The following is a 20,598-nucleotide window of genomic DNA, read 5'->3' on the forward strand; positions in this document are numbered from 1 at the left end:
ACCTCTTTCAGGTGTGTCAGCACATGTTCAAATGACCATGCTTTTAGAAGTTTTCTAGTATTTACTTGAAGTTGATACTTTTCCCAGTAAAGAGCAAAAGGGAAAAATGACTTAAAGAATTGTTGCTGTCTGGAAATATCCTGATGGCAAGGGTGCTGAAAGTTCCTTTGGAGGCAACTCCCTGGATGTGGATTCGGATTCACCATTGCTGGTCTGATGAAAGAAGTCTGGAGGACTGAATCTCCCATATTAGTTCAGTTGGCAGACTGTTACTACAGCAGCCATTTTTACCTTGGAATCCCAAAATATCTGAGTTGGAAGATACCATGGGGCCATCTAGTCTAACCCTTGTCTGGACAAGAATACCCTCTGTAAATTCCCTCTGGTCATCCAGGCTCTGCTTAAAGACCTCAGGTGACCCCTACCCCGACCCCCAGCTTCTGTTGTACAGTAATAGAACAATCACTAGAAAGTCAGTCCTTATTTGTTTGGCTTTACTCTGAATATTTGTTGCAAGGCTTTTGATTTTCTTTTTCTCATGTAATGGTTGGGAGAGAAAATAGATTTTTCTTAATGGAATCAATGCTGACCTTATGACATACCCTGAATATTTTTTTTTACTGGTACCATGGATAGAGCATTGGTCCTGGAGTTAGGAAGACCTGAATTCAAATCTGGTTTCAGACACTTACTAGCTGTGTGACTCTGGGCAAGTCACTTAACCTTTGTCTGTTTCAGTTTCCTCATCTGTAAAATGGGGATAATAATAGTACCTACCCCTCAGGGTTGTTTCAAGGATCAAATGAGATAATAATTGTGAAGTATTTAGTGCAGAGTGTGGCATGTAGTAATTGCTATGTAAGTGTTAGTTGTCATTGCTATTATTATTAAGGGAGGAAAGGAAGAAGGGAGAGAAACAGGGAAGGAGAGAGAGAGAGGAGGAATGGGGGAAGGGAGAGCACGTGGTGGGAAGGAATAGAGACAGGCGGGGAAAGGAAGGCAGGGAGGGAAGGCAGAGAGGAGGGAAGAGAAAGGGACGAGAGGAGAAATGAGAGGGGGATAGAAAGAGAGGGGTGGGAAGGTATACAGAAAGGGAAGGAAGGAAGAAAGAAAGGAGGGAGGGAAGAAAGGAAGGAGGGAGGGAGGGAACGAGAGAGGGAAGGAAAAAAGGAGGGAGAGGAGGAGGAAAGAGAGGGGGGATGGTAAGAAAGAGATGGGGGATAGGAAGGAAGAGGAGAGGGAAGGAAGGAGGGAGGGAGGAAAGGATGCTAGAATTTGTATTCCTTACAGACAGCTATTATCTCCTTCTCCCTTCCCCACTCCCTTCCAGTCTTTTCTTCAGGCCAGATCTCCAAGCACATTCATTAGACATCAGACAAATTCAGGGGAAGGACATGAGATGATTCTCAATAAGGGGTCCCCCAGAAGCCTATAAGAAAGATGCAAGTTTGTGTTTTCAGAGCCAACATGAAGTGAATGTATTGTGGTTGCCTGATAGATGATGACTTCTTGTTTCTTGTCTGCATACTATAATTCCTGTAGCCTGTTATTTGCATCAGTGTGTGGGTACCCAGTGGAGAGGACATGTCAAGTATGTTTTAGAATTTTAAACTGTAGTTATAATAGGATGACTAGAAAGTTTGTTTTAATTCCACTCACCGCCCGCTTGAGAAGTAGTCATTTCTAGTTACTGAGGTCTGGACCTCAGCTTTTTGTAGACTCCATCTCTGCTTATACATCTGGAAAGCAGATGGGCCAGAGATTCCTATCATCAGTCAACAAGCATTTATTAGCTACTTACTGTATGCCAGACACTGTACTGAGGGCTGGGAATGCAAAACAAGACAAAAACCCAGTTTGGCTGATGAACTCACTTTCCAGTAGGGGAGACAACATGTAAACAACCCATATAAACAGAATACAGAGTAATCATAGGTTCTCATGAAAGCATAATTGAGGGTAATCATAAAAATCTTCACAGTAGTATTTGGGTTTATTTGCATTGAAAATGCAGAAAAATAGAATGATTCAATTCAACAAGCATTTATTGAGTGCTTCCTGGGGATATAAAGACAAAAACCAAAATAAAACCTAACCTCGAGGAGTTTACAGTCTACTGCTAGAAAACACTGTCAGATAAATATATGCCAAATATAGACAGTAAAGGCAATAAAAGACTTGGGGTGGGGAAGGAGGAGGAACATCAAAGCAGGATCTTCCTGCCTCTGACACTTAGAGCTCTGTGCCCTTGGGCTAGGAAAGAAAGGGAAGGGGAAAAGCATTTATTAAAAAAAAACTACTGTATTCAGGCACCGTGTTAAGTGCTTTACAAGTATGTCATTTAATCATTGGCAAGTCACTTAAACTTAACCTTGCTCAATCTTAGTGTTCTCATTTGTAAAATGAAGAAATTGTACTAGTTGACCTCTCAAGTAACTTCTAGTCCTAGATCAATGATCCAGTGAACTGGGATGAGGAACAAGAAAGGCTTCCTCTGAGAAGTCATTCCTGAGCTGTGCTTTGAAGGAAGCCAGACATTCTATGAGGTCCAGGTGAAGAGGGAGGGTGCTCCAGGCATGGGACCCAGCATCTGCAAAGGCATGGAGATGGGAGATGGAACACAATGACCTATAAGGTCCCTTCCAAATTTATGAGCCTGGTTTTCCTGTGACCTGATTGTCTGGAATTATTTTCATGAATCTATTTACCTATATGAGAAGTTCCTTTTTGCAGTAAAAAGCATAGTCGCTCCTGTCTGGCCATTTAACATTTTTATGGAAGGTTACATAAAACAATAAAACAAACAATAACCCTATTTCCTCGATTTTTATTTTATTATTTCTTTTTATTTCTTTTATTATTTCTTTTATTTATTATTCTACTGCACCATCTCCAAATTTTAAAAGTCACGTTTCAGGCTCAGCTCAGTTGAACCGTGGTTGTGGTGGCTTGGATCTAGGAAGTTGTTTTTGACACAGTGGCCCTCAAGACTTCCTGCACCCTGCTGAAAGGACTGTTAAAATATCAACTTCTTGGTGACTGTTAGCTAACAAACCTTGCTCCCTTCCTTTCCCTCTGTTGAAATAAATACCACACACAAGTTCCACCTTTCACCAAGCCTTCTTGCACTTGCACCTGCTGGACAATGGTATCATTGGACAAAACCAGGGAGAGAGGGCATGAATAATAAATGACAAGGTTCCAATCGAATCCTTGACACAATCATCGGATCTAAAGAGCTACCAAAATTCTGGATCTTAGGAAACTGAAATAGGAGGAGAGCTCTAGTGCAAAAGAAGAATTTAAGAAACAGAATCATGGTTGATTAGTGTGCCCTCCCACTTCTGATGACCTATTTATTTATCCATGTACTTGTTGCCCCCCTCCGTAGAACATAATCTCCTCGAGGCAGGAATTGCTTAATTTTGAGCTTTGAATCTTGGGGCCAACACAGCTCTCAGCATAGAGCAGTTGCTTCACAAATGGCTTATTGAATCATCAAATAGCATATTTCTCACTGTGGTATTTATCTGTGTTTTGCTGTTTGCTTTCTAGAAGTACAGGTATCAGACAACTCTCTCAAAGGTTTTAAATGGAATTTTTTTTTCTGCTTTTAGAAGGTGGGATTTTCTTTTTTTTTTCTTTTTTCCACTTAATAATATTTTATTTTTTTCAAATACATGTAAAGATATTTTTTACCATTTACTTTTATAAGATTTTGAGTTCCATTTTTTTTCTCCCTCTCTCCCTCCCTCTCCTCCGTCTGATATAGGCTATGCATGTATAACCGTATTAAACACATTTCCACATGAAATTCAATTTCAGGGCAGTACAATTCTGCAAGCATCCACTAACTACATACTATATCCCAGGCATTGGGGTAAGTGAAACAGAGGAGTTTTGGGAGGGATAGAATGAGATACCATGTGTGATGCTTGGTAAACTTTAAAGAGACATATAAATGTTAGTTATTATTATTGAGGGAAAGTACTAACAATTGGGGTGATCAGGAAAGGCCTCTTAGAAGGCATAGTGTCTAAAGAAAGCTGGAGATTCTCCAAGATGAAGGTGATGAGGGAGAAGACATCTGTGCCAATGCTCCAAGATAGTAGGTGGAGTGCAGTAGATGATGAACAGCTTACAAACCAGCAGAATTAAAGAAGGGTCCATGAATGGTACAGAAGGATGCTAAGGCCATGGGAACCAAATTATAAAAGGTGTTCTAGGTCAGCTGAGTCTGGCAGAGGACCCGCTGCTTGATCTACTAGTTAATGTGGAAATGTGTTCAATATAATTATACATGTATAGCCTATATCAGAAGAAGGGAAAGGAGGAAGGGAGGGAGAAAAAAATGGAATTCAAAATCTTATAAAAGTAAATGGTGAAAACTATCTTTACACATAATTGAAAAAAATAAAATACTATTAAGTGGGAAAAAGAAAAAAAAAGAAAACCCCACCTTCTGAAAGCAGAAAAAAAAATTGAATTTAAAAGCTCCACTGGGAGCTTTTGAAGCAGGGAAATGACATAGTTAGACTTGGGTTTGAGCAATACCAGTCTGACAGCTGAATGAAAGATGGGTCTGAAAGGGAAGAATCCAGAAGCTTTCTCTGGAGAGACTAGGCATATGTTCTCTCATTGGAGGTCCTCACATATAGTGCCTTTAGGTTTTGTGGAACTCAGCTTGGCTGCTGGAAGGATGAAGGAACTTCTCGAGAAGGCTGGTCTTGGACATGGACCTTAGGAAGAGAGGAGAATTTAAATTCAATTAAATTAATTAAACTTTTTGAAGACAGGGCCTTTTTCATTTTTTTGTCTTTGTACCTGCAGAGTTTAGCATGATTCTTGGAACAATGGTGGTATTTTTTTCCTGAACCGATGATTTTTTTAAAAATTCAATTAATTTAAAAATAATTTAAAATAAAGAATTAATTATTTTTTTCAAATTGACATTTATTTTTCTCCTCCTATCTCTCCTCATTGAACAAAAAGAAGAAAAGAGAACCTTCGAAACTAATATGCATATAGGAAAGCAAATTCCTACATTAGATGTGTCCAAAAATAGATCTCATTCTGCATCTTTAAGGATCTGTGATTTCATTATCGAATTCCCTAATAGGAAAACGGTCTCCATTGATATAGATGGAAATTCATCTCTCAGAGAGTTGTCTGAGTCATTGAAGTTATGTGTCACCTAGGATCACACCACTAATGTTAGAATCTGGGCTTGAACCCAGGTTTTTTCATTTCAAGGCCAGCAGCCCTCTCTGTCCACTACACCGTGGTGGGAACTTTCATTCGAATCTGGTGGAGGTCTTCATTCCTCTTAATATTTGATCATGTAGAAAATCTGGCCCTTCTTGAGATTGACCTTGAAATGGTGATTATGGAGTTAAAGTTTTATCTGGACTTCTGACTGGTAGACTCATTTGAAAATATATTAAGCAATCCTTCTGCTCTTCTCCTCCACCCTCCTTCCTCAGTCTTCTGTTTATCATTTAGGGACATGAGTCATTTTTTCTGTAGTTCCTAGGCAGAAAATTTTGTAATTCTTGGAATGATGCGTTTCAGCCCAAACTGTGCTTGCCATCTAGTGGTTAGCCCTGAGCATTACCAACCCCAGTTTAAAGCCCTCCCATGTAAAGCTGCCCTGCCTTGAAGAAAAATCCAAGCTGCCTTGTGGCTCCACCTGACATCAATGACCTTGACCGTGCTTTGGACAAACAAGCTTAAACACCAACTTCCAAGGAGCTGACTTTCGAGGAAGGTGTCACAGAGTCTGGATTCCTGTGATGCAACGGCACCCGCAGTGAAATCTCTCTTGTGACAAAGGAACAATCAATTATATTTGTTATTCATGCTTTTTCTGACTTTTTATGACCCTGTTTGGGGTTTTCTTGGCACAGATACTGCAGTGGTTTGCCATTTCCTTCTCTAGCTCATTTTACAGATGAGGAAAAGAGGTTAAATGATTTGTCCAGAGTCACACAGTTAAGAAATGTCTGAGAAAGATCTGAACTCAGGGCTCCTAACCCAAGTCAATCTCTCTAACCATTAGACCACACTGTGTCTTTGAAAAATGTATATATTAGAGTGTGCCACATTGACAAATCCTAAAACATTGGCTTCTGCCAACATAAGGATGCAAAAGAAATTCAACCCAAATTCCATAGTTATTAAAGTATTTAATATATGCAAGGAATTACAAAGACAAAAAGAAAAAAAATAGCCCCTGCCTCAGGGAGTTGGCATTCTACTGGTAGATACAATAGCAGCAGTAACTATCTATCTATCTGTCTGTCTGTCTGTCATCTGTCTGTCAGTCTGTCTGTCTATATATCTACCTGTCTGTATATATATGTATATGTGTGTGTATACATCCATACATACTGTATAGGCAGGTAGATAAGGAAACAGACATTTCAGTATAGAAAGACCAGTTAACGGTCCCAGTAAAAGGCAATCCCTCAGCTGAGACGTGAAGAAAGATAAGGATTGCAGAAGGCAGAAGTGAGGAAGGAGTGCATTATTTTTTTTTAATTAAATTTATTTATTTAACTTTTAACATTCATTTTCACAAAATTTTGGGTTACAAATTTTCTCCCCTTTTATCCCCTCCCCCCCCCAAACACCAAGCATTCTAATTGCCCCTATGACCAATCTGCTCTCTCTTCTATCATCCCTCTCTGCCCTTGTCTCCGTCTTCTCTTTTGTCCTGTAGGGCCAGATAGCTTTCTATACCCCTTTACCTGTATTTCTTATTTCCTAGTGGCAAGAACATTACTCGACAGTTGATCCTAACACTTTGAGTTCCAACTTCTTTACCTCCCTCGCTCTCCACCCCTTCCCTTTGGAAGGCAAGCAATTCAATATAGGCCAAATCTGTGTAGTTTTGCAAATGACTTCCATAATAGTTGTGTTGTATAGGACTAACTATATTTCCCTCCATCTTATCCTGTCCCCCATTACTTCTATTCTCTTTTGATCCTATCCCTCCCCATCAGTGTCGACCTCGAATTGCATTGTCCTCCCCATGCCCTCCCTTCTATCATCCCCCCCACCCTGCTTGTCCCATTATCCCCCACTTTCCTGTATTGTGAGATAGGTTTTCCTACCAAAATGAGTGTGCATTTTATTCTTTCCTTTAGTGGAATATGATGAGAGTAGACTTCATGTTTTTCTCTCACCTCCCCTCATTATCCCTCCACTAATGAGTCTTTTGCTTGCCTCTTTTATGAGAGATAATTTGCCCCATTCAATTTCTCCCTTTCTCCTCCCAATATATTTCTCTCTCACTGCTTGATTTCATTTTTTTTTTAAGATATAATCCCATCCTCTTCAATTCACTCTGTGCACTCTGTCTCTATGTATGTGTGCGTGTGTGCATGTGTGTGTGTGTAATCCCACCCAGTACCCAGATACTGAAATGTTTCAAGAGTTACAAATATTGTCTTTCCATGTAGGAATGTAAACAGTTCAGCTTTAGTAAGTCCCTTATGACTTCTCTTTGCTGTTCACCTTTTCATGGTTCTCTTCATTCTTGTGTTTGAAAGTCAAATTTTCTTTTTAGCTCTGGTCTTTTCATCAAGAATACTTGAAAATCCTCAATTTCATTGAAAGACCAATTTTTCCCCTGAAGTATTATACTCAGTTTTGCTGGGTAGGTGATTCTTGGTTTTAGTCCTAGTTCCTTTGACTTCTGGAATATCCTATTCCATGCCCTTCGATCCCTTAATGTAGAGGCTGCTAGATCTTGTGTTATCCTGATTGTATTTCCACAATACTTGAATTGTTTCTTTCTAGCTGCTTGCAATATTTTCTCCTTGACCTGGGAACTCTGGAATTTGGCACAATGTTCCTAGGAGTTTCTCTTTTTGGATCTCTTTCAGGCGGTGTTCTGTGGATTCCTTGAATATTTATTTTGCCCTCTGGTTCTAGAATCTCAGGGCAGTTTTCCTTGATAATTTCATGAAAGATGATGTCTAGGCTCTTCTTTTGATCATGGCTTTCAGGTAGTCCCATAATTTTTAAATTATCTCTCCTGGCTCTATTTTCCAGGTCTGTTGTTTTTCCAATGAGATATTTCACATTATCTTCCATTTTTCCATTCTTCTCTCTTTGTTCTGTGATTTCTTGGTTTTGCATAAAGTCATTAGCCTCCATCTGTGCCATTCTAATTTTGAAAGAACTGTTTTCTTCAGTGAGCTTTTGAATCTCCTTTTCCATTTGGCTAATTCTGCTTTTGAAAGCATTCTTCTCCTCATTGGCTTTTTGCACCTCTTTTGCCAATTGAGTTAGGCTAGTTTTCAAGGTGTTAATTTCTTCAACATTTTTTTGGGTCTCCTTTAGCAGGGAGCTGATCTGCTGTTCATGCTTTGACTTCATGTCTCTCATTTCTCTTCCCAGCTTTTCCTCTACCTCTCTAACTTGATTTTCAAAATTCTTTTTGAGCTCTTCCATGGTCTGAGCCCACTGGGTGGGCTGGGACACAGAAGCCTTGATTTCTGTGTCTTTGCCTGATGGTAAGCATTGTTCTTCCTCATCAGAAAGGAAGGGAGGAAATGCCTGTTCTCTAAGAAAGTAGCCTTCTATAGTCTTATTTCTTTTCCCTTTTCTGGGCATTTTCCTAGCCAGTGACTTGACCTCTGAATATTCTCCTCACACCCACCTCGCCTCCTGATCCTCCCAGCCAGAGTTTGGGGTCTGAGATTCAAATGCTGCTTCCAGCCTTAGGGCTTTTGGCGGGGGCAGGGCTGATATTCCGTGTGAGATTAAGTTCAGGTGGTCAGGTCGGGGCAGGGCTGCCTCTCAGGCTCAGTTCCCTCAGGGGGTTTATGCACAGACCTTCCACAATGGATCCAGGCTCCCGCCCGCTTGGGGAGCCCAGGTCTGCAGCCACCTCTCAGCTTCTACCTCCTGGGGGGGCCTGAATTATGGGGGCACCCCACTCCCCTCTCGACCCGCCAAAGAGACTCTCTCACCGACCCCCATCACCTGTGGGTGGAGGGACTTGTGCGGCCGCTGGAGATCTCGTCCCTGAAGCCTGCTTGGATCTTTTCCTCTCGGTGCTGCGGCCATGGCACGGCTGCACTCAGCTCCCAGTCCCGGCTCCCAGTCCCGGCTCCCAGTCCCGGCGCCCAGTCCGCAGCGCGAAGGACCCCCCGCGAGAGGTTTGCAGGTCTCTCCGGAACAGAAATCTCCCTCTCTCCAATATTCTGTGGCCTCTGGGTGCAGAATTCGCCATGAGTTACTTCCCTGTAGCCGTTCTATGGGTTGTGGGTTCAGAGCTATGTGTATGTGCGTCTTTCTACTCCGCCATCTTGCTCCGCCTCTGGAAGGAGTGCATTATATACATACATAAGGGTCTGGACAAAAGCTTGGCAATAGGAAAAAGAGAATTTCTCTGCATATAAATAGTCATATGGTGCATGTCTGCTCTGGGGGGCAACTGGGTGGCACAGTAATGAAAGTGCTAGAGTCAGGAAGTTCTGAGTTCAAATCCAACCACAGACACTTACTAGCTATGTGACCTGAGCAAGTCCTTTAAGTGCTGTCTGTCTGAGTTTCCCTCTCTATAAAATAGAGATCAGTTAGTGTGTGTGTATGTGTGTATGTGTTCATCCTTCGTTTCTGAAGAAGACCATTCTATCAGAGAAATGATGGCTTTGTTTTGAGTGAGGGAGGGCTGTGTAGGTCACCAGCTTCACTTCTCCTCCAGAATCATCTGAATCCAGTGACCAGATATTCATCAGGATGACAGGAGATGACCCACGATGAGGCAATTGGGGTTAAGTGACTTGCTCAAGGTCACACACTAGTGAGTGTCAAGTGTCTGAGGTGAGATTTGAACTCAGGTCCTCCTGACTCCTGCACTGGTACTCCATCCACTGCAGCAGCACCAACCTCCCAGATTCGTTATGAGGATCATATGAGAAAAAGAAAGTCCCTAAAGCAGTGCCTGGCACATGGCAGGCACTTAATAGATGCATATTTCCTTCCTTCTAAACTTTTGATCTTCCTGCTTCAATCTGGAAGGGTGGGCTTAAGTGTGGAAAATGATAGTTTTAAAGAAGGTATGATTTCAAAGCATCTTTTTTTTTAAACAGTGATGATTTAGGATTTTTCTGAAAGTCTCAGAATGACAATGATGAACTTTGTTCAACCATCATGACTGAAGTTCCCTCTCAGGTCACATATAGGGTTAAGATTGTAAGACCTCTCGCGACTGGGTTGACTTGGAATGTAGTGAGTTCCCTTTCACTGGAAATCTTCAAGCAGAGATTGGAGAACTACTTTTCAGGAATGTTGTCAGACATAGGTCAGGCTGAATCTCAGCATTGTGCTCTTTTATGCTAGAATTGGTCTCAGAGACCACTGGGACCAGTTCCCTCATTTTCCATATAAGATACCTGAAACACAAAAAGTAAGTAACTTACTCAGGATCATAGAGCTAGTAATGGTCTGAAGCAACATTTATACTCAGGTCTTCTTGATTTTGAGTTCTGTGCCCTAACCACTGCACCAAGATGGCATCTGAGGTCCTTTTGAATGCTGAGAGTTCTGTGATTCTGTGACCATGTTGCAGGGAAACAGTATTTATAATGATGACTCTCTAGAACTTTCCATAATTAATAAGTCTCAGATGGTCCTCAAGTAGGGTTTGCTTTGGATTGATTCTTGCCCTCTACAAAGTATCACATCATTAGCACTTGTGTGTGAGGATCCCTATTTCACTGCCAAATTCAGTTATATTTTTGCTTCCTTTTTGCCTTAATAAATGTTTATTAATTGCTATTATGTGTGTATATACATATGTACACACACACACATATATATATGTATATATATATTTATATAATTATCTGTCAATATAAGTTTGGCTAGAATTATTTGTGGCATGGTTTGATATCTAGGATCTGTCCCATTGTGATTTCTGTCTTGAGGGATGTGGGAGGAAAGCTGTGTCTGGGGATTTGTTCCTTTGCTAACTTATCTTGAAGGAAGGTGTTGGGTTAGAATTCTATCCATCTGCTGCACTGTAAATGTAATTGGTTTGGGAGGGTTATTATTTTGGGGAACTCATGATCAAAATCACTTTTCCCAATTGCTCTCAAGGGGAAGGAAATGCTTAAATTATTATCTCCTGTTCCCTCCTACTAAATGCTGATTACAAAAACACAAAAACAAAAACATAAATACCTATTAAGTCTTTTTAAGCAAAGGAAGTGGTAAAGAGAAATTGGAATACAGATTAGGGATAGAGAAGAATTACATCAGCTCAACTGTGGAGAGATGTCACTAGAGTAGAATCACTCTTGGTCTGTAAAGTTATAAGCATTGGAAGTCACAGGATGTGTTGAGGAGATACAGGCAGCTTCCTCTACTTGTCTTCAGCTCCAGTTAGCCTTCCAAAAGCTTGTAGCTGCCTTTCAAGGACATTTCTCTCAAAGTTCTCTGACTTGTCTGCAGGAGTTAGATTCCCCTTCAGGAGGATGAAAGATAGCCTTCAGTGTACTTCCCTACCTGAGCGAGCAGATGTGATCATATGTATGTGTATATAGATATACATATATATTTGATTATGTAATACATAATAAATATGTCTATGTACTATATTTTATACATATGAGAGATATCTATATAGATATTTGAGAGAGAGAGAGAAAGAGAGGAGAGAGGGAAAGAGGGAGAGGACAGATAGAGAGGAGAGAGGGAGGGAAGGAGAGACAGAGAGAGAGAGACAGAAGAGAGGGATGGAGGGAGAGAAGGGTAAGAAAATGGAGGAAAGGAGGGAGAGGAAAAGGGAAAAGGAGAGAGGGAGAGAGAGGGAGAGAGAGAGAGAGAGAGAGAGAGAGAGAGAGAGAGAGAGAGAGAGAGAGAGAGAGAGAAGATGGATGGAGGGAACAGAGAGATAGGGAGGATAAAGAGAGGGAAGGAGACAGAGACAGGAAAGAAGAAGGGAGAGAAAGAAGGAAAGGAGAGGGAAAAAGGGAGGGAGAGAGAGGGAAAGGGAGAATGAAAGAAAGAAAGAGAGAAAGAGACAGAGCCGGGGAGCAACAGAGACAGAGAGATACAGAGAGACTTATTAATATCTATCTTGCTTCCAGCTCTAACTGATCTGTTACCCTAATATCCTGAAATATGATAAAATTGGTTTGTTGGGCTCTTCTGCCTGCTCTCTGAAAACCATCTGACTTGCCTGAATGTTATTTCAAACGAATGCTTATTGTACTGTTGGGTCTCTTTTTGCATTTGACTTTTGCAGAGAGGGCCAGCGGTACCGGGTATATGTGGTGATCCCGCTCCTGCCTGGATTCGAAGGAGACATTTCAACAGGGGGTGGAAATGCTCTTCAGGCCATCATGCATTTCAATTACAGGTAGCCAAAAAAGATTATTTGGCATTTTGATCTCGTGCACTGATAGAACAGAAATAATTGTCTTTCCACAGGAATTCAGTCAAATTTTATTTAAAAAATAAATCCAGTGATGTAAGATATGCAAAAAACTTTGTAAACATCTTATTTGATCCTCATAGAAACCCTGGGAAGTAGGTGTTATTATTCCCATTTTACAACTGAGGAAACTAAGGAAAACAGCAGCTAAGTGACTGGTCCAGGATTATACAGTTAGTCTGAGACCAGATTTGAGTTCAGACCTGCTTGACTCCTGCCCTCTATCTACTCTACCACATAATTGCCTCTGTACTGAATATTTTCTCTTTATTGGTATTTTTCTATCATTTTTGGATATGTTACCATTGTGGACAAGATCCAAATTGTGCCATTCACTGGAGCTATCTGTAGATTCTCAAAAAAGGCTGTGTCAGTGGACCATGCAACTTCAGCTCTGTATTTCTGTCTGCCAGTATTCTCATAGGTCCCACCAAGATTGTTTTCAAATCAGGCCTAGGAATGATTCATATATCTTTTAGGTTCAGAACCACCCAAGTAATCTCCAGGCTGACTGCACGGTGATGCATCTTTTCACCACGGAGAGTTAAAAATCATCTCCTACCCATAGACAACTTGCAGTCTGCATCTGTGGAAAGGGAACCACTTGGACTGAATCACAGAAACTAATCACTAGAGCCTGTGACAAGAACTATAGAAGGCTGGCCCCGACTGACCCTAAGTGGGTGTATTTAGTTCTGGGCATAGCAGGTATAGAAGAACCCAAAAGGCACCCCCCACTGATTTTAACTCCTTTGATGCTTTTTAATGTGCAAGTCAGTATTCTGAAAGCTGCTGGAGAGTTAGTGAGTTTCCTGTCATCTTATGCGGAGGATAGAAGTTTTAAGGATAGCCTTTGAGTATTGAGGATAGCAGTGTTTTCTTTAAAGATATATATCATCAGTTAATATGTGAGCATGGGTATAGAGACCAGCAAAGGCCCTAGTCCACTGGAGAACCATAGCATGACCCCAAGGGGTGAATGACCAATCAGAATGTGGGAATATAGGTCTCATCCCACCTTCCCTTGATACTCAGTCACAGAGCTTGTCTCTAGCACATCCATGCCACCCACTTTATCTGCCCAACTCTCCCTTACTCTTGTCCCCTCCCAGGCTTTGCAAGCTCCCACATTCTACCTTTTTGCTCAGTGGGGTCCTAACTTCATCTCAGGTATCACACAGGCATCATTGAAAAAATTCCCTTCCCTCTCCCTGGTATATGCTGTGACCCAGACTTCATGAACAAACAAGGACTTTGTCTGGCTCTGGGCTCAGGGCAGTGACCAGTGAGGAAGAGCTCCCCACCCCCACATCTTTAGGTTTTTATAGGACAGAGTTAAGGTGAACAGGTAGAGAAAGGTTACAAGTCTGGATTACTGCGTTCATTATATTCTCGTTCCCCCAAATCCAACCCCTCCAGTTTTGAACTTCCTTAATAGCTAGTGGGTACTTTCCTCCTGGTCATCCCCATTCCCAACCTCACTTTCACTTTCTGCTCCTCATTCTCACTCTCATTCTCTCTCACCCTTCAGATTCAGTTGGTCTGCTATTTCCACCTCAAAAACGTCTCTCATGGATGTTCCTTTTTTCTCTTTACACTGCTATCATACTCCCTTATTAGACATTGCAGTCATCTTCTCTGCCTCAGTTTTCTCTTTGCTCCAGTCCACTCAGCTGTACTTTTTCTAAAGTTCAAGACTGATCATATCACTCTGTTAATCCATAATTCTAGTGGCTCAGTGCGAATGCCAAAGTCAGATATTACTACATCTTAATCTGATCTTTTCTTGTGTCTATTTTCTGTATTATGATGTAGATAAATCAATATATACACATTGGGAATATGTGCTCAAAAGCTCTTTTCTGATAGGGTGCATTATCAAAAACATCTATAACCCTGTTGTAGATCCTATGGACAAATTTACCATGGTGGCTGATGACTCTCCCTGCTGGAAATAGTTGTTCATCCAGGGAGTGAGTCCGCTGTATATTGAAATTTCATCAAATCCTTTACCATCTCACCTCCTTTAATGGAGGAAAGAAAAGTTGAGAAAATTTACCTCCCATCCTTCTTTGCAGAGGTGAGGAACTATGGGTACAAATAATTTCACATACTGTTAGATACAATTTTTATGTTGAATGGATTTGCTGAACTGCTTTCCCACTCCTATCCCTTAAAAAAATCTGTTACAAAGGATGGAGGTTTAGGGGCGTTCAGGAGGACTAGCACCTCTGGTGTGAGGGCTTGCCAAACTCTTTTCAGGGCTGCTTTTTTACCTTTGGTGTCCATCTGTCACCTGATTCTCACCTGTGGCTCTAAGAAGCTGTAGTGTGGTACTTAGCAATGAGCCAAACTAGATAAAGGGTAACTAATAGCTCTTAAACCTGTCAGTGAGTTAGCGGGATGTCTGCCCCAAGCATGTGAAGACTTCCCCTGGCACAATGGGTGGAGGAGACCAATTTGTTCCAACATCTATGAAGACGGCTGAACCAGATTCTGTGAAGCGCTTAGAGTTTGGTCAGATATCGAAGATGCCAAGGTCATCCACTGCATCCCTAGGCATTACTGGTCATCCTGATTTTTATCCTGCCACTGGACGTTGATGGCTCTGGAAGAGATAGTGAGGCTGGTGACTTTGTACAACTCTGCCTCACTTAAATTCAGTTCATGTGATGCCATTGGTCCTCTCCAAAAATCAAGCTAGGGAATACTCACAAATGAAGTTGATATAAAAACCTAATGATAGAAAAAATTTTTAAAGAATGTTTAAATGTTAGGGAAGATGAACAGTCATAACAGATTAAATTCTAGAAGTCATAAATGGCGGCTTCTCCATTTTTTTCCTCCAAAAATACCTCTAAGATCAAAGAGGGAGAAAGATTTGTACTTATAGAATACCCTGAAGGTTAAAAAGTGGACAAACTAGCTATGTGCCCTAGACACTCAATGCTCTGGGCAACTCTCTAAGAACCAAAGTTCTGGAAGTGCAGCTACTCCTACTTTTCCTGTCTTCTTAACACTTTGTTCCCCAACACACATTCTTGGATCCAGTGGCATTGACCTCCTGTTTGTTTCACAAATAATACATTCTTTCTTTCAATTGTAGTCATATTCTCTGGTTGTCCTCCACACCTTGAATACTTTACCTCTTCTGGTCCAACTACTGACCTTCCTGACTTCCTTCAGGTCTTCTATGGGAAGCCTTTCCCAGCATCTCTTAATTCGAGCACTTTCCCTCTTTTAATTATTTCTGATATATCTTGTATATAGCTTGCTTTTTATATATCTGTTTGCATGTTGTCTCTCCCATTAGACTGTAAGTTCCTTGAGAGCAGGAGCGGATTTTTGCCTCCTTTGGTATCCCCAGCACTTAGTGCAGCACCTAAAACATAATAAGCATATTACAAATGTTTATTGATTGGTTGATTGACTCTGCATTGATGGAGAAGCTTTCAGCACGAGGAATCCTACATACTAACAAAATCAGAAGTTTGGGCCAAAAAGATTGGAAAAGGAAGGAATGTTCTTTGGGGCAGGTGAAAAGTACTTATTAGTGGAAATCAGGTTTCCAGATTCAGTGATGGAAATAGAAATCTGAAACTCCTAACTCACCATGCTAGGCATCCATAAGCAGAACCTAGCCTGAGGCAGGAACGGACCAGTGGAAAAAGCAGGTGAGCATTTTCTTGTCATTTCTCAAGAATTTCTGAAATTTTCTCATTTCCAAACTTTGATCTCAGGAAGAAATGATTTAGCCTTCAGGCTTAACCTGTCAGCTAAGTGACCTGGTGGCAATTTCCCATTTCTGTGCTTCTCTCAGCCCACTCAGAGTCTGATCACTCACACAGGTATCTTAGGGTTGCTTCCTTCTCAGAACGCATTTTAGTTTTTTCTATCGCAAATCAAGTGACATTTTTGAGGCTGATGTCATTACTTGTGGATTCTTGACTCTCTACTTTGCACCTGCTAGATTTTTTGGGAAAGCTGTCATGTTTTCCTTGATGATGGATTCTGCTTAGCCACAGTCAATAAGGGACTCCCAAAATTTCCCCTTGTCTTCATTATTAGTTTGGCATTTTCCATAGAGCAATATCAAAAATGCCCATTTCAGGAGCTTTTTGTTATGATGAAAGTATTAGCAACACATGAAATTGTATAGTATCTACTTGATTTGCCATTCTCAGATATTTTGTGGAAGACTATAAATCTCAATTCTTTTCTGCAGATTTTTTAAAAATGGATTTCAAGCCAATTGAAATTGACATGATTAATGTTTAGTAAAGAACCCAAACTAAATCCTTTTATCTGCTAAAATGTCCTTATGTATACTTCAATATCCAAAATGATATCAACATGGTCTAGGCATGACTGGTTTTTTTCAAGTATTTTAATTGTATTTGTAGAGTAAGAAAATAGAACATGGGATCTTCATTTTGGCTGATGGAGTTAATTCATGATTTTTTTTCCTGTGGAATAATTAAAGTTAAACATTGAAGTTAGAACTAACTTAGTAATCTACAGATCTAAATAAAAATAGAACATGGTCTGATATCTCTGTACCCTCTGAAGTTCTGTTACGTACTCTCTTGCCTATGGGTGCCTAAGATCTCTTCTTCAGTTCCTGTTCCTCTATAGCTCTCTCTCTGTCTACCCATTCCACTCTTGCCATAATATGGAATGAAGATAAATGTATGTAGATACATCTTGTCCTTGGACAAGTGTATCTATCACTGTCTGCATGATTCAGGAGAGTAGATGGTATATTCATTGGGCACTGAACCTAGGAAATTGGGCCCAATTGGGCAATGTCTTGGAAAACAAAAGAACTAGTTAATGGGCAGAATGTTTTTAAACCTTGCAGCCAGTTTTGCTTCCATAGGCATGGCTTAAGCCACTCCTTCTAAATTGTTGACTCTTCATGTTTATCTAGAAATCAAGTTTGTTACAATGCAATGTTTTTCTCTTGATTGAGGAAGTTTGGGTATGTCTTGGTTATTTCACTTCACCTAAATTTCCAAAAGGAAAAGGTCCATTTGTAACTATCTTTAAATTTCCAAATCCAAACATCAGCTTCACAGCTTCACATGTACTTATTCCACAGAAACAACATTTACCATGGGTAATATCATTCAAGTGTTTGAACATTTTAATTTAATGCTTCACAAGTGAAACTTGTTATCTTTAAAGTACCAAAAAAATTTTTTAACAGACGGCTGTTAGTCTTTCATGGGATGGAGAATTGATTTTTTACCCTCATCATCAAAATGACATTAGGTGACTTCAAAATGTTGATAATTCTTCTTCTACCTTAATATTTCCAGAACCATGTGCAGGGGAGAAAATTCTATCATTGGACAATTAAAATCTGAGAGTAAGTGATTTGTTTCTTATTCACCTTTGATTATTTTTGGTTACCAGAGAAGGAGAGCAGTGATGGGTTCATGGCAAATGATATCCTAAACTGGGAGGAGAAAGAGCATTTGACCCAATCTCCTTGTTTCTCTAGTTGAGGAAGCTGAAACCCAGAGAGGTAAATTTATATGGCAAATCATTGCCATGGGAGCAAACGTTGGATGCACCATGCCCTCTGATTCTAAATGAATACAGTGCTTTATCCACTGCATCTCATTTATAGGAAACTCATGGTCACTAATTTGGAAGGAAATGGGGAAGACCAACAACAATTTTATTAGAAGCAATCACGTTGTCACTGTTGTTACCTGTTTATAGAAAACTGCTCTTGAATCAGTTAAGCCAAATCCCATTAGTGCAAATTATGAATCCTGTGAAGTGGTGGGCTATATCTGAATTCTTACCATTCAAAGTTGTAATCATGTAAAATATGGTCATTGGTTATATATATTATATATACATATATATGAATAATATATATATGTGTGCGTGTATAAAATATAATGGAAAGACACAGTGCAAATTTAAATTACATGACCACTTTGAGGAATTCATTGTTCATACTAATTAGGATAATAGCTAATATTTATCAAGTGCTTACTGTTGTGCCAAATACTGTGCTAAGCACTTTGCAAATATTATCTCATTTGATCCTCATAAAAATCCTACAAGGTAGGTGCTGTTGTTATCCCCATTTTACAGTTGAGGAAACTGAGACCTGCAGAGTCAGAGACAGTCACCTTGTAAAATGATGGGGTTGGATGGTAATCTATTATCAACATTATTAGGTTAGTGAGGGTTATACCTATGCATTACTTGTGAATAAGTTAAACTGATATGCCTGTCCAAGCAATAAACATTTTTCCAATGTCATCTTTAATCTATAGTTGGCAATCAGTGGATAAATTACATATCATTCTGTGGACTTCGAACACACGCAGAACTGGAAGGAAACCTTGTCACAGAGCTCATTTATGTCCACAGCAAGTTGCTCATAGCAGATGATAACACTGTCATTATTGGTGAGTCAAATGATATCTTGGCAATTTCTAGAATAATTGTGATTATTCCACAGAGAGGTGCCATGTTTGTGTGGGAACTCTCTCCACCCATGCAGATAACAATGCAAGGCCACCTTACTTGATCATTCCTGAGGATGCTTGCATCCTGTTTGAATTTGGAAACATCTATTTATCTTCCTAATCTTCTGTTTTCTTATTTTATAACATGAGAGGGTTAAAGTAAATTTAGGAGAGCTAAGGTCTTCCCCAACGCTAGATCTCTGGATGATTTTGATCTCTTTACTTATGTGTTTTAAAAGTGAGCATTCCTTTCATAGTGGTTAGACTAGATGACCTTTGAGGTGTTTTCCAACTCTCAAATTCCCCTGTCTGAAAATCCCAAGTACACAGAGTTGGCTAGGTCCTAGGCGGTGTTGGGGAAGCATATGGTATAATAAGTGAGAAAATAACAGTGATTTACACACACCAATGTCAAATTAGTAATCCCAGAAACAGTTGCATACTATTCAAAACAGAAGTATTTATTTGTTTGCCACTTTGCTCCAGGTTCTGTCTTTTGGACATAATGAAAAAATAGCTTTAGTGTTGTGGAGCAGACTGTCTAATTGGTAGTATAGGATGACTTCAAGGATCATGTCTGAATGACTTTTGTATGACCTCAGACCAAAGGTCCTCAAAGTTTCCCTGATAAAGAGAATTGTAATGATGGACTAGTCCAGTGAAGGAGATTATGCAATCCCAAGCATGTTTATCTTTGGCCAGTGTTGGGATCTGCTATTTGTTTACCCCATCCTAGAGGATACCCACTTGACTTGATATAAGCTATCCATGCTCTATCTGAAGGGAAATCTACATTTTCCCAACTCTGAAATTTTGTTATATTTACTATATTCCACTAATACTTTAGAATTTTCTGTGAAAGTACAGGAAAAAAATGAGCTGTTACTGATTTTTCCAGTTTTTTTTGTTTGTGTTGATCCCCTTTGTGGTCACAGTATGTCCTATCACTGAATTCTACCCATTTCTTTTAAGTTAAGCTCAGGCTTCTTAGCTAGATTTGAGAGACATAAAGATATGTCTAAGATATGTGGAATTCCCCTTGGGTTTGTGGAGCTCTTCTGCTGGAGCTCTACGTAGAGCCTTGAATGTTCTTTCCTCATCTCTTCCAATCTGTCGTTGACCCCTGATACAGACACTGTCATCCAAGAATCCAAAGAAGAAGTCCAAATCTTCTGTACCCTATGAAGTTCATAAGGCCTTTCCAGCCTTGGTGGGGTGGGGCTGGGAAGGAGAGATAAATAACAAGGCTTCTTCTCCAATCAATTTTTTTCTCAGGAGTTTAGCTATAAAGTCCTTTCCTTTCCACTGCCAGAAACTCAACTCTTTGGTTCCAACCATCTCAGTAGTTCTATACAAGTGCCAAAAAGCATGACCAAGTTCCTCAACCAATCCGAACAGACTTCCCAGGGAAGTGCTGGGCTCACAGCCCCTAAGCAACCCAGATATGTTCCCATCTAATGGAATGTAACAGGTGTTCCAGGAATTTTTTACCTTTCATCTCTGTATCCTCAATGTCTAGCACTGTGCCTGGCCCATAGTAGGTATTTATCAGATGCTTTTCAAGTGCAGTAATGAAATTCCAGGGACTTCACATAACCTGCTTTCTGGTCATACAAGAAACTTCTTTCTCACTTCTCTCAAGGACACTCT

General features: G+C 40.3%; 1 protein-coding gene across 3 annotated transcripts in view; it reads left to right on the plus strand.

Annotated features, from left to right (window-relative positions):
• PLD1 (phospholipase D1) overlaps window positions 1-20,598 on the plus strand; it is a 264,330-nt gene that overhangs the window by 222,438 nt on the left and 21,294 nt on the right. For all 3 annotated transcript variants that reach the window (XM_072618471.1, XM_072618470.1, XM_072618472.1), the window contains 3 exons: window positions 12,266-12,379; window positions 17,776-17,825; window positions 18,754-18,888. In XM_072618471.1, coding sequence (XP_072474572.1) covers window positions 12,266-12,379; window positions 17,776-17,825; window positions 18,754-18,888 — 299 coding nt within the window. The remainder of the gene's footprint in view (window positions 1-12,265; window positions 12,380-17,775; window positions 17,826-18,753; window positions 18,889-20,598) is intronic.

The sequence above is a fragment of the Notamacropus eugenii genome, chromosome 6 (genome assembly GCF_028372415.1).
Source record: "Notamacropus eugenii isolate mMacEug1 chromosome 6, mMacEug1.pri_v2, whole genome shotgun sequence".
In the NCBI taxonomy this organism is placed as follows: domain Eukaryota; kingdom Metazoa; phylum Chordata; class Mammalia; order Diprotodontia; family Macropodidae; genus Notamacropus; species Notamacropus eugenii.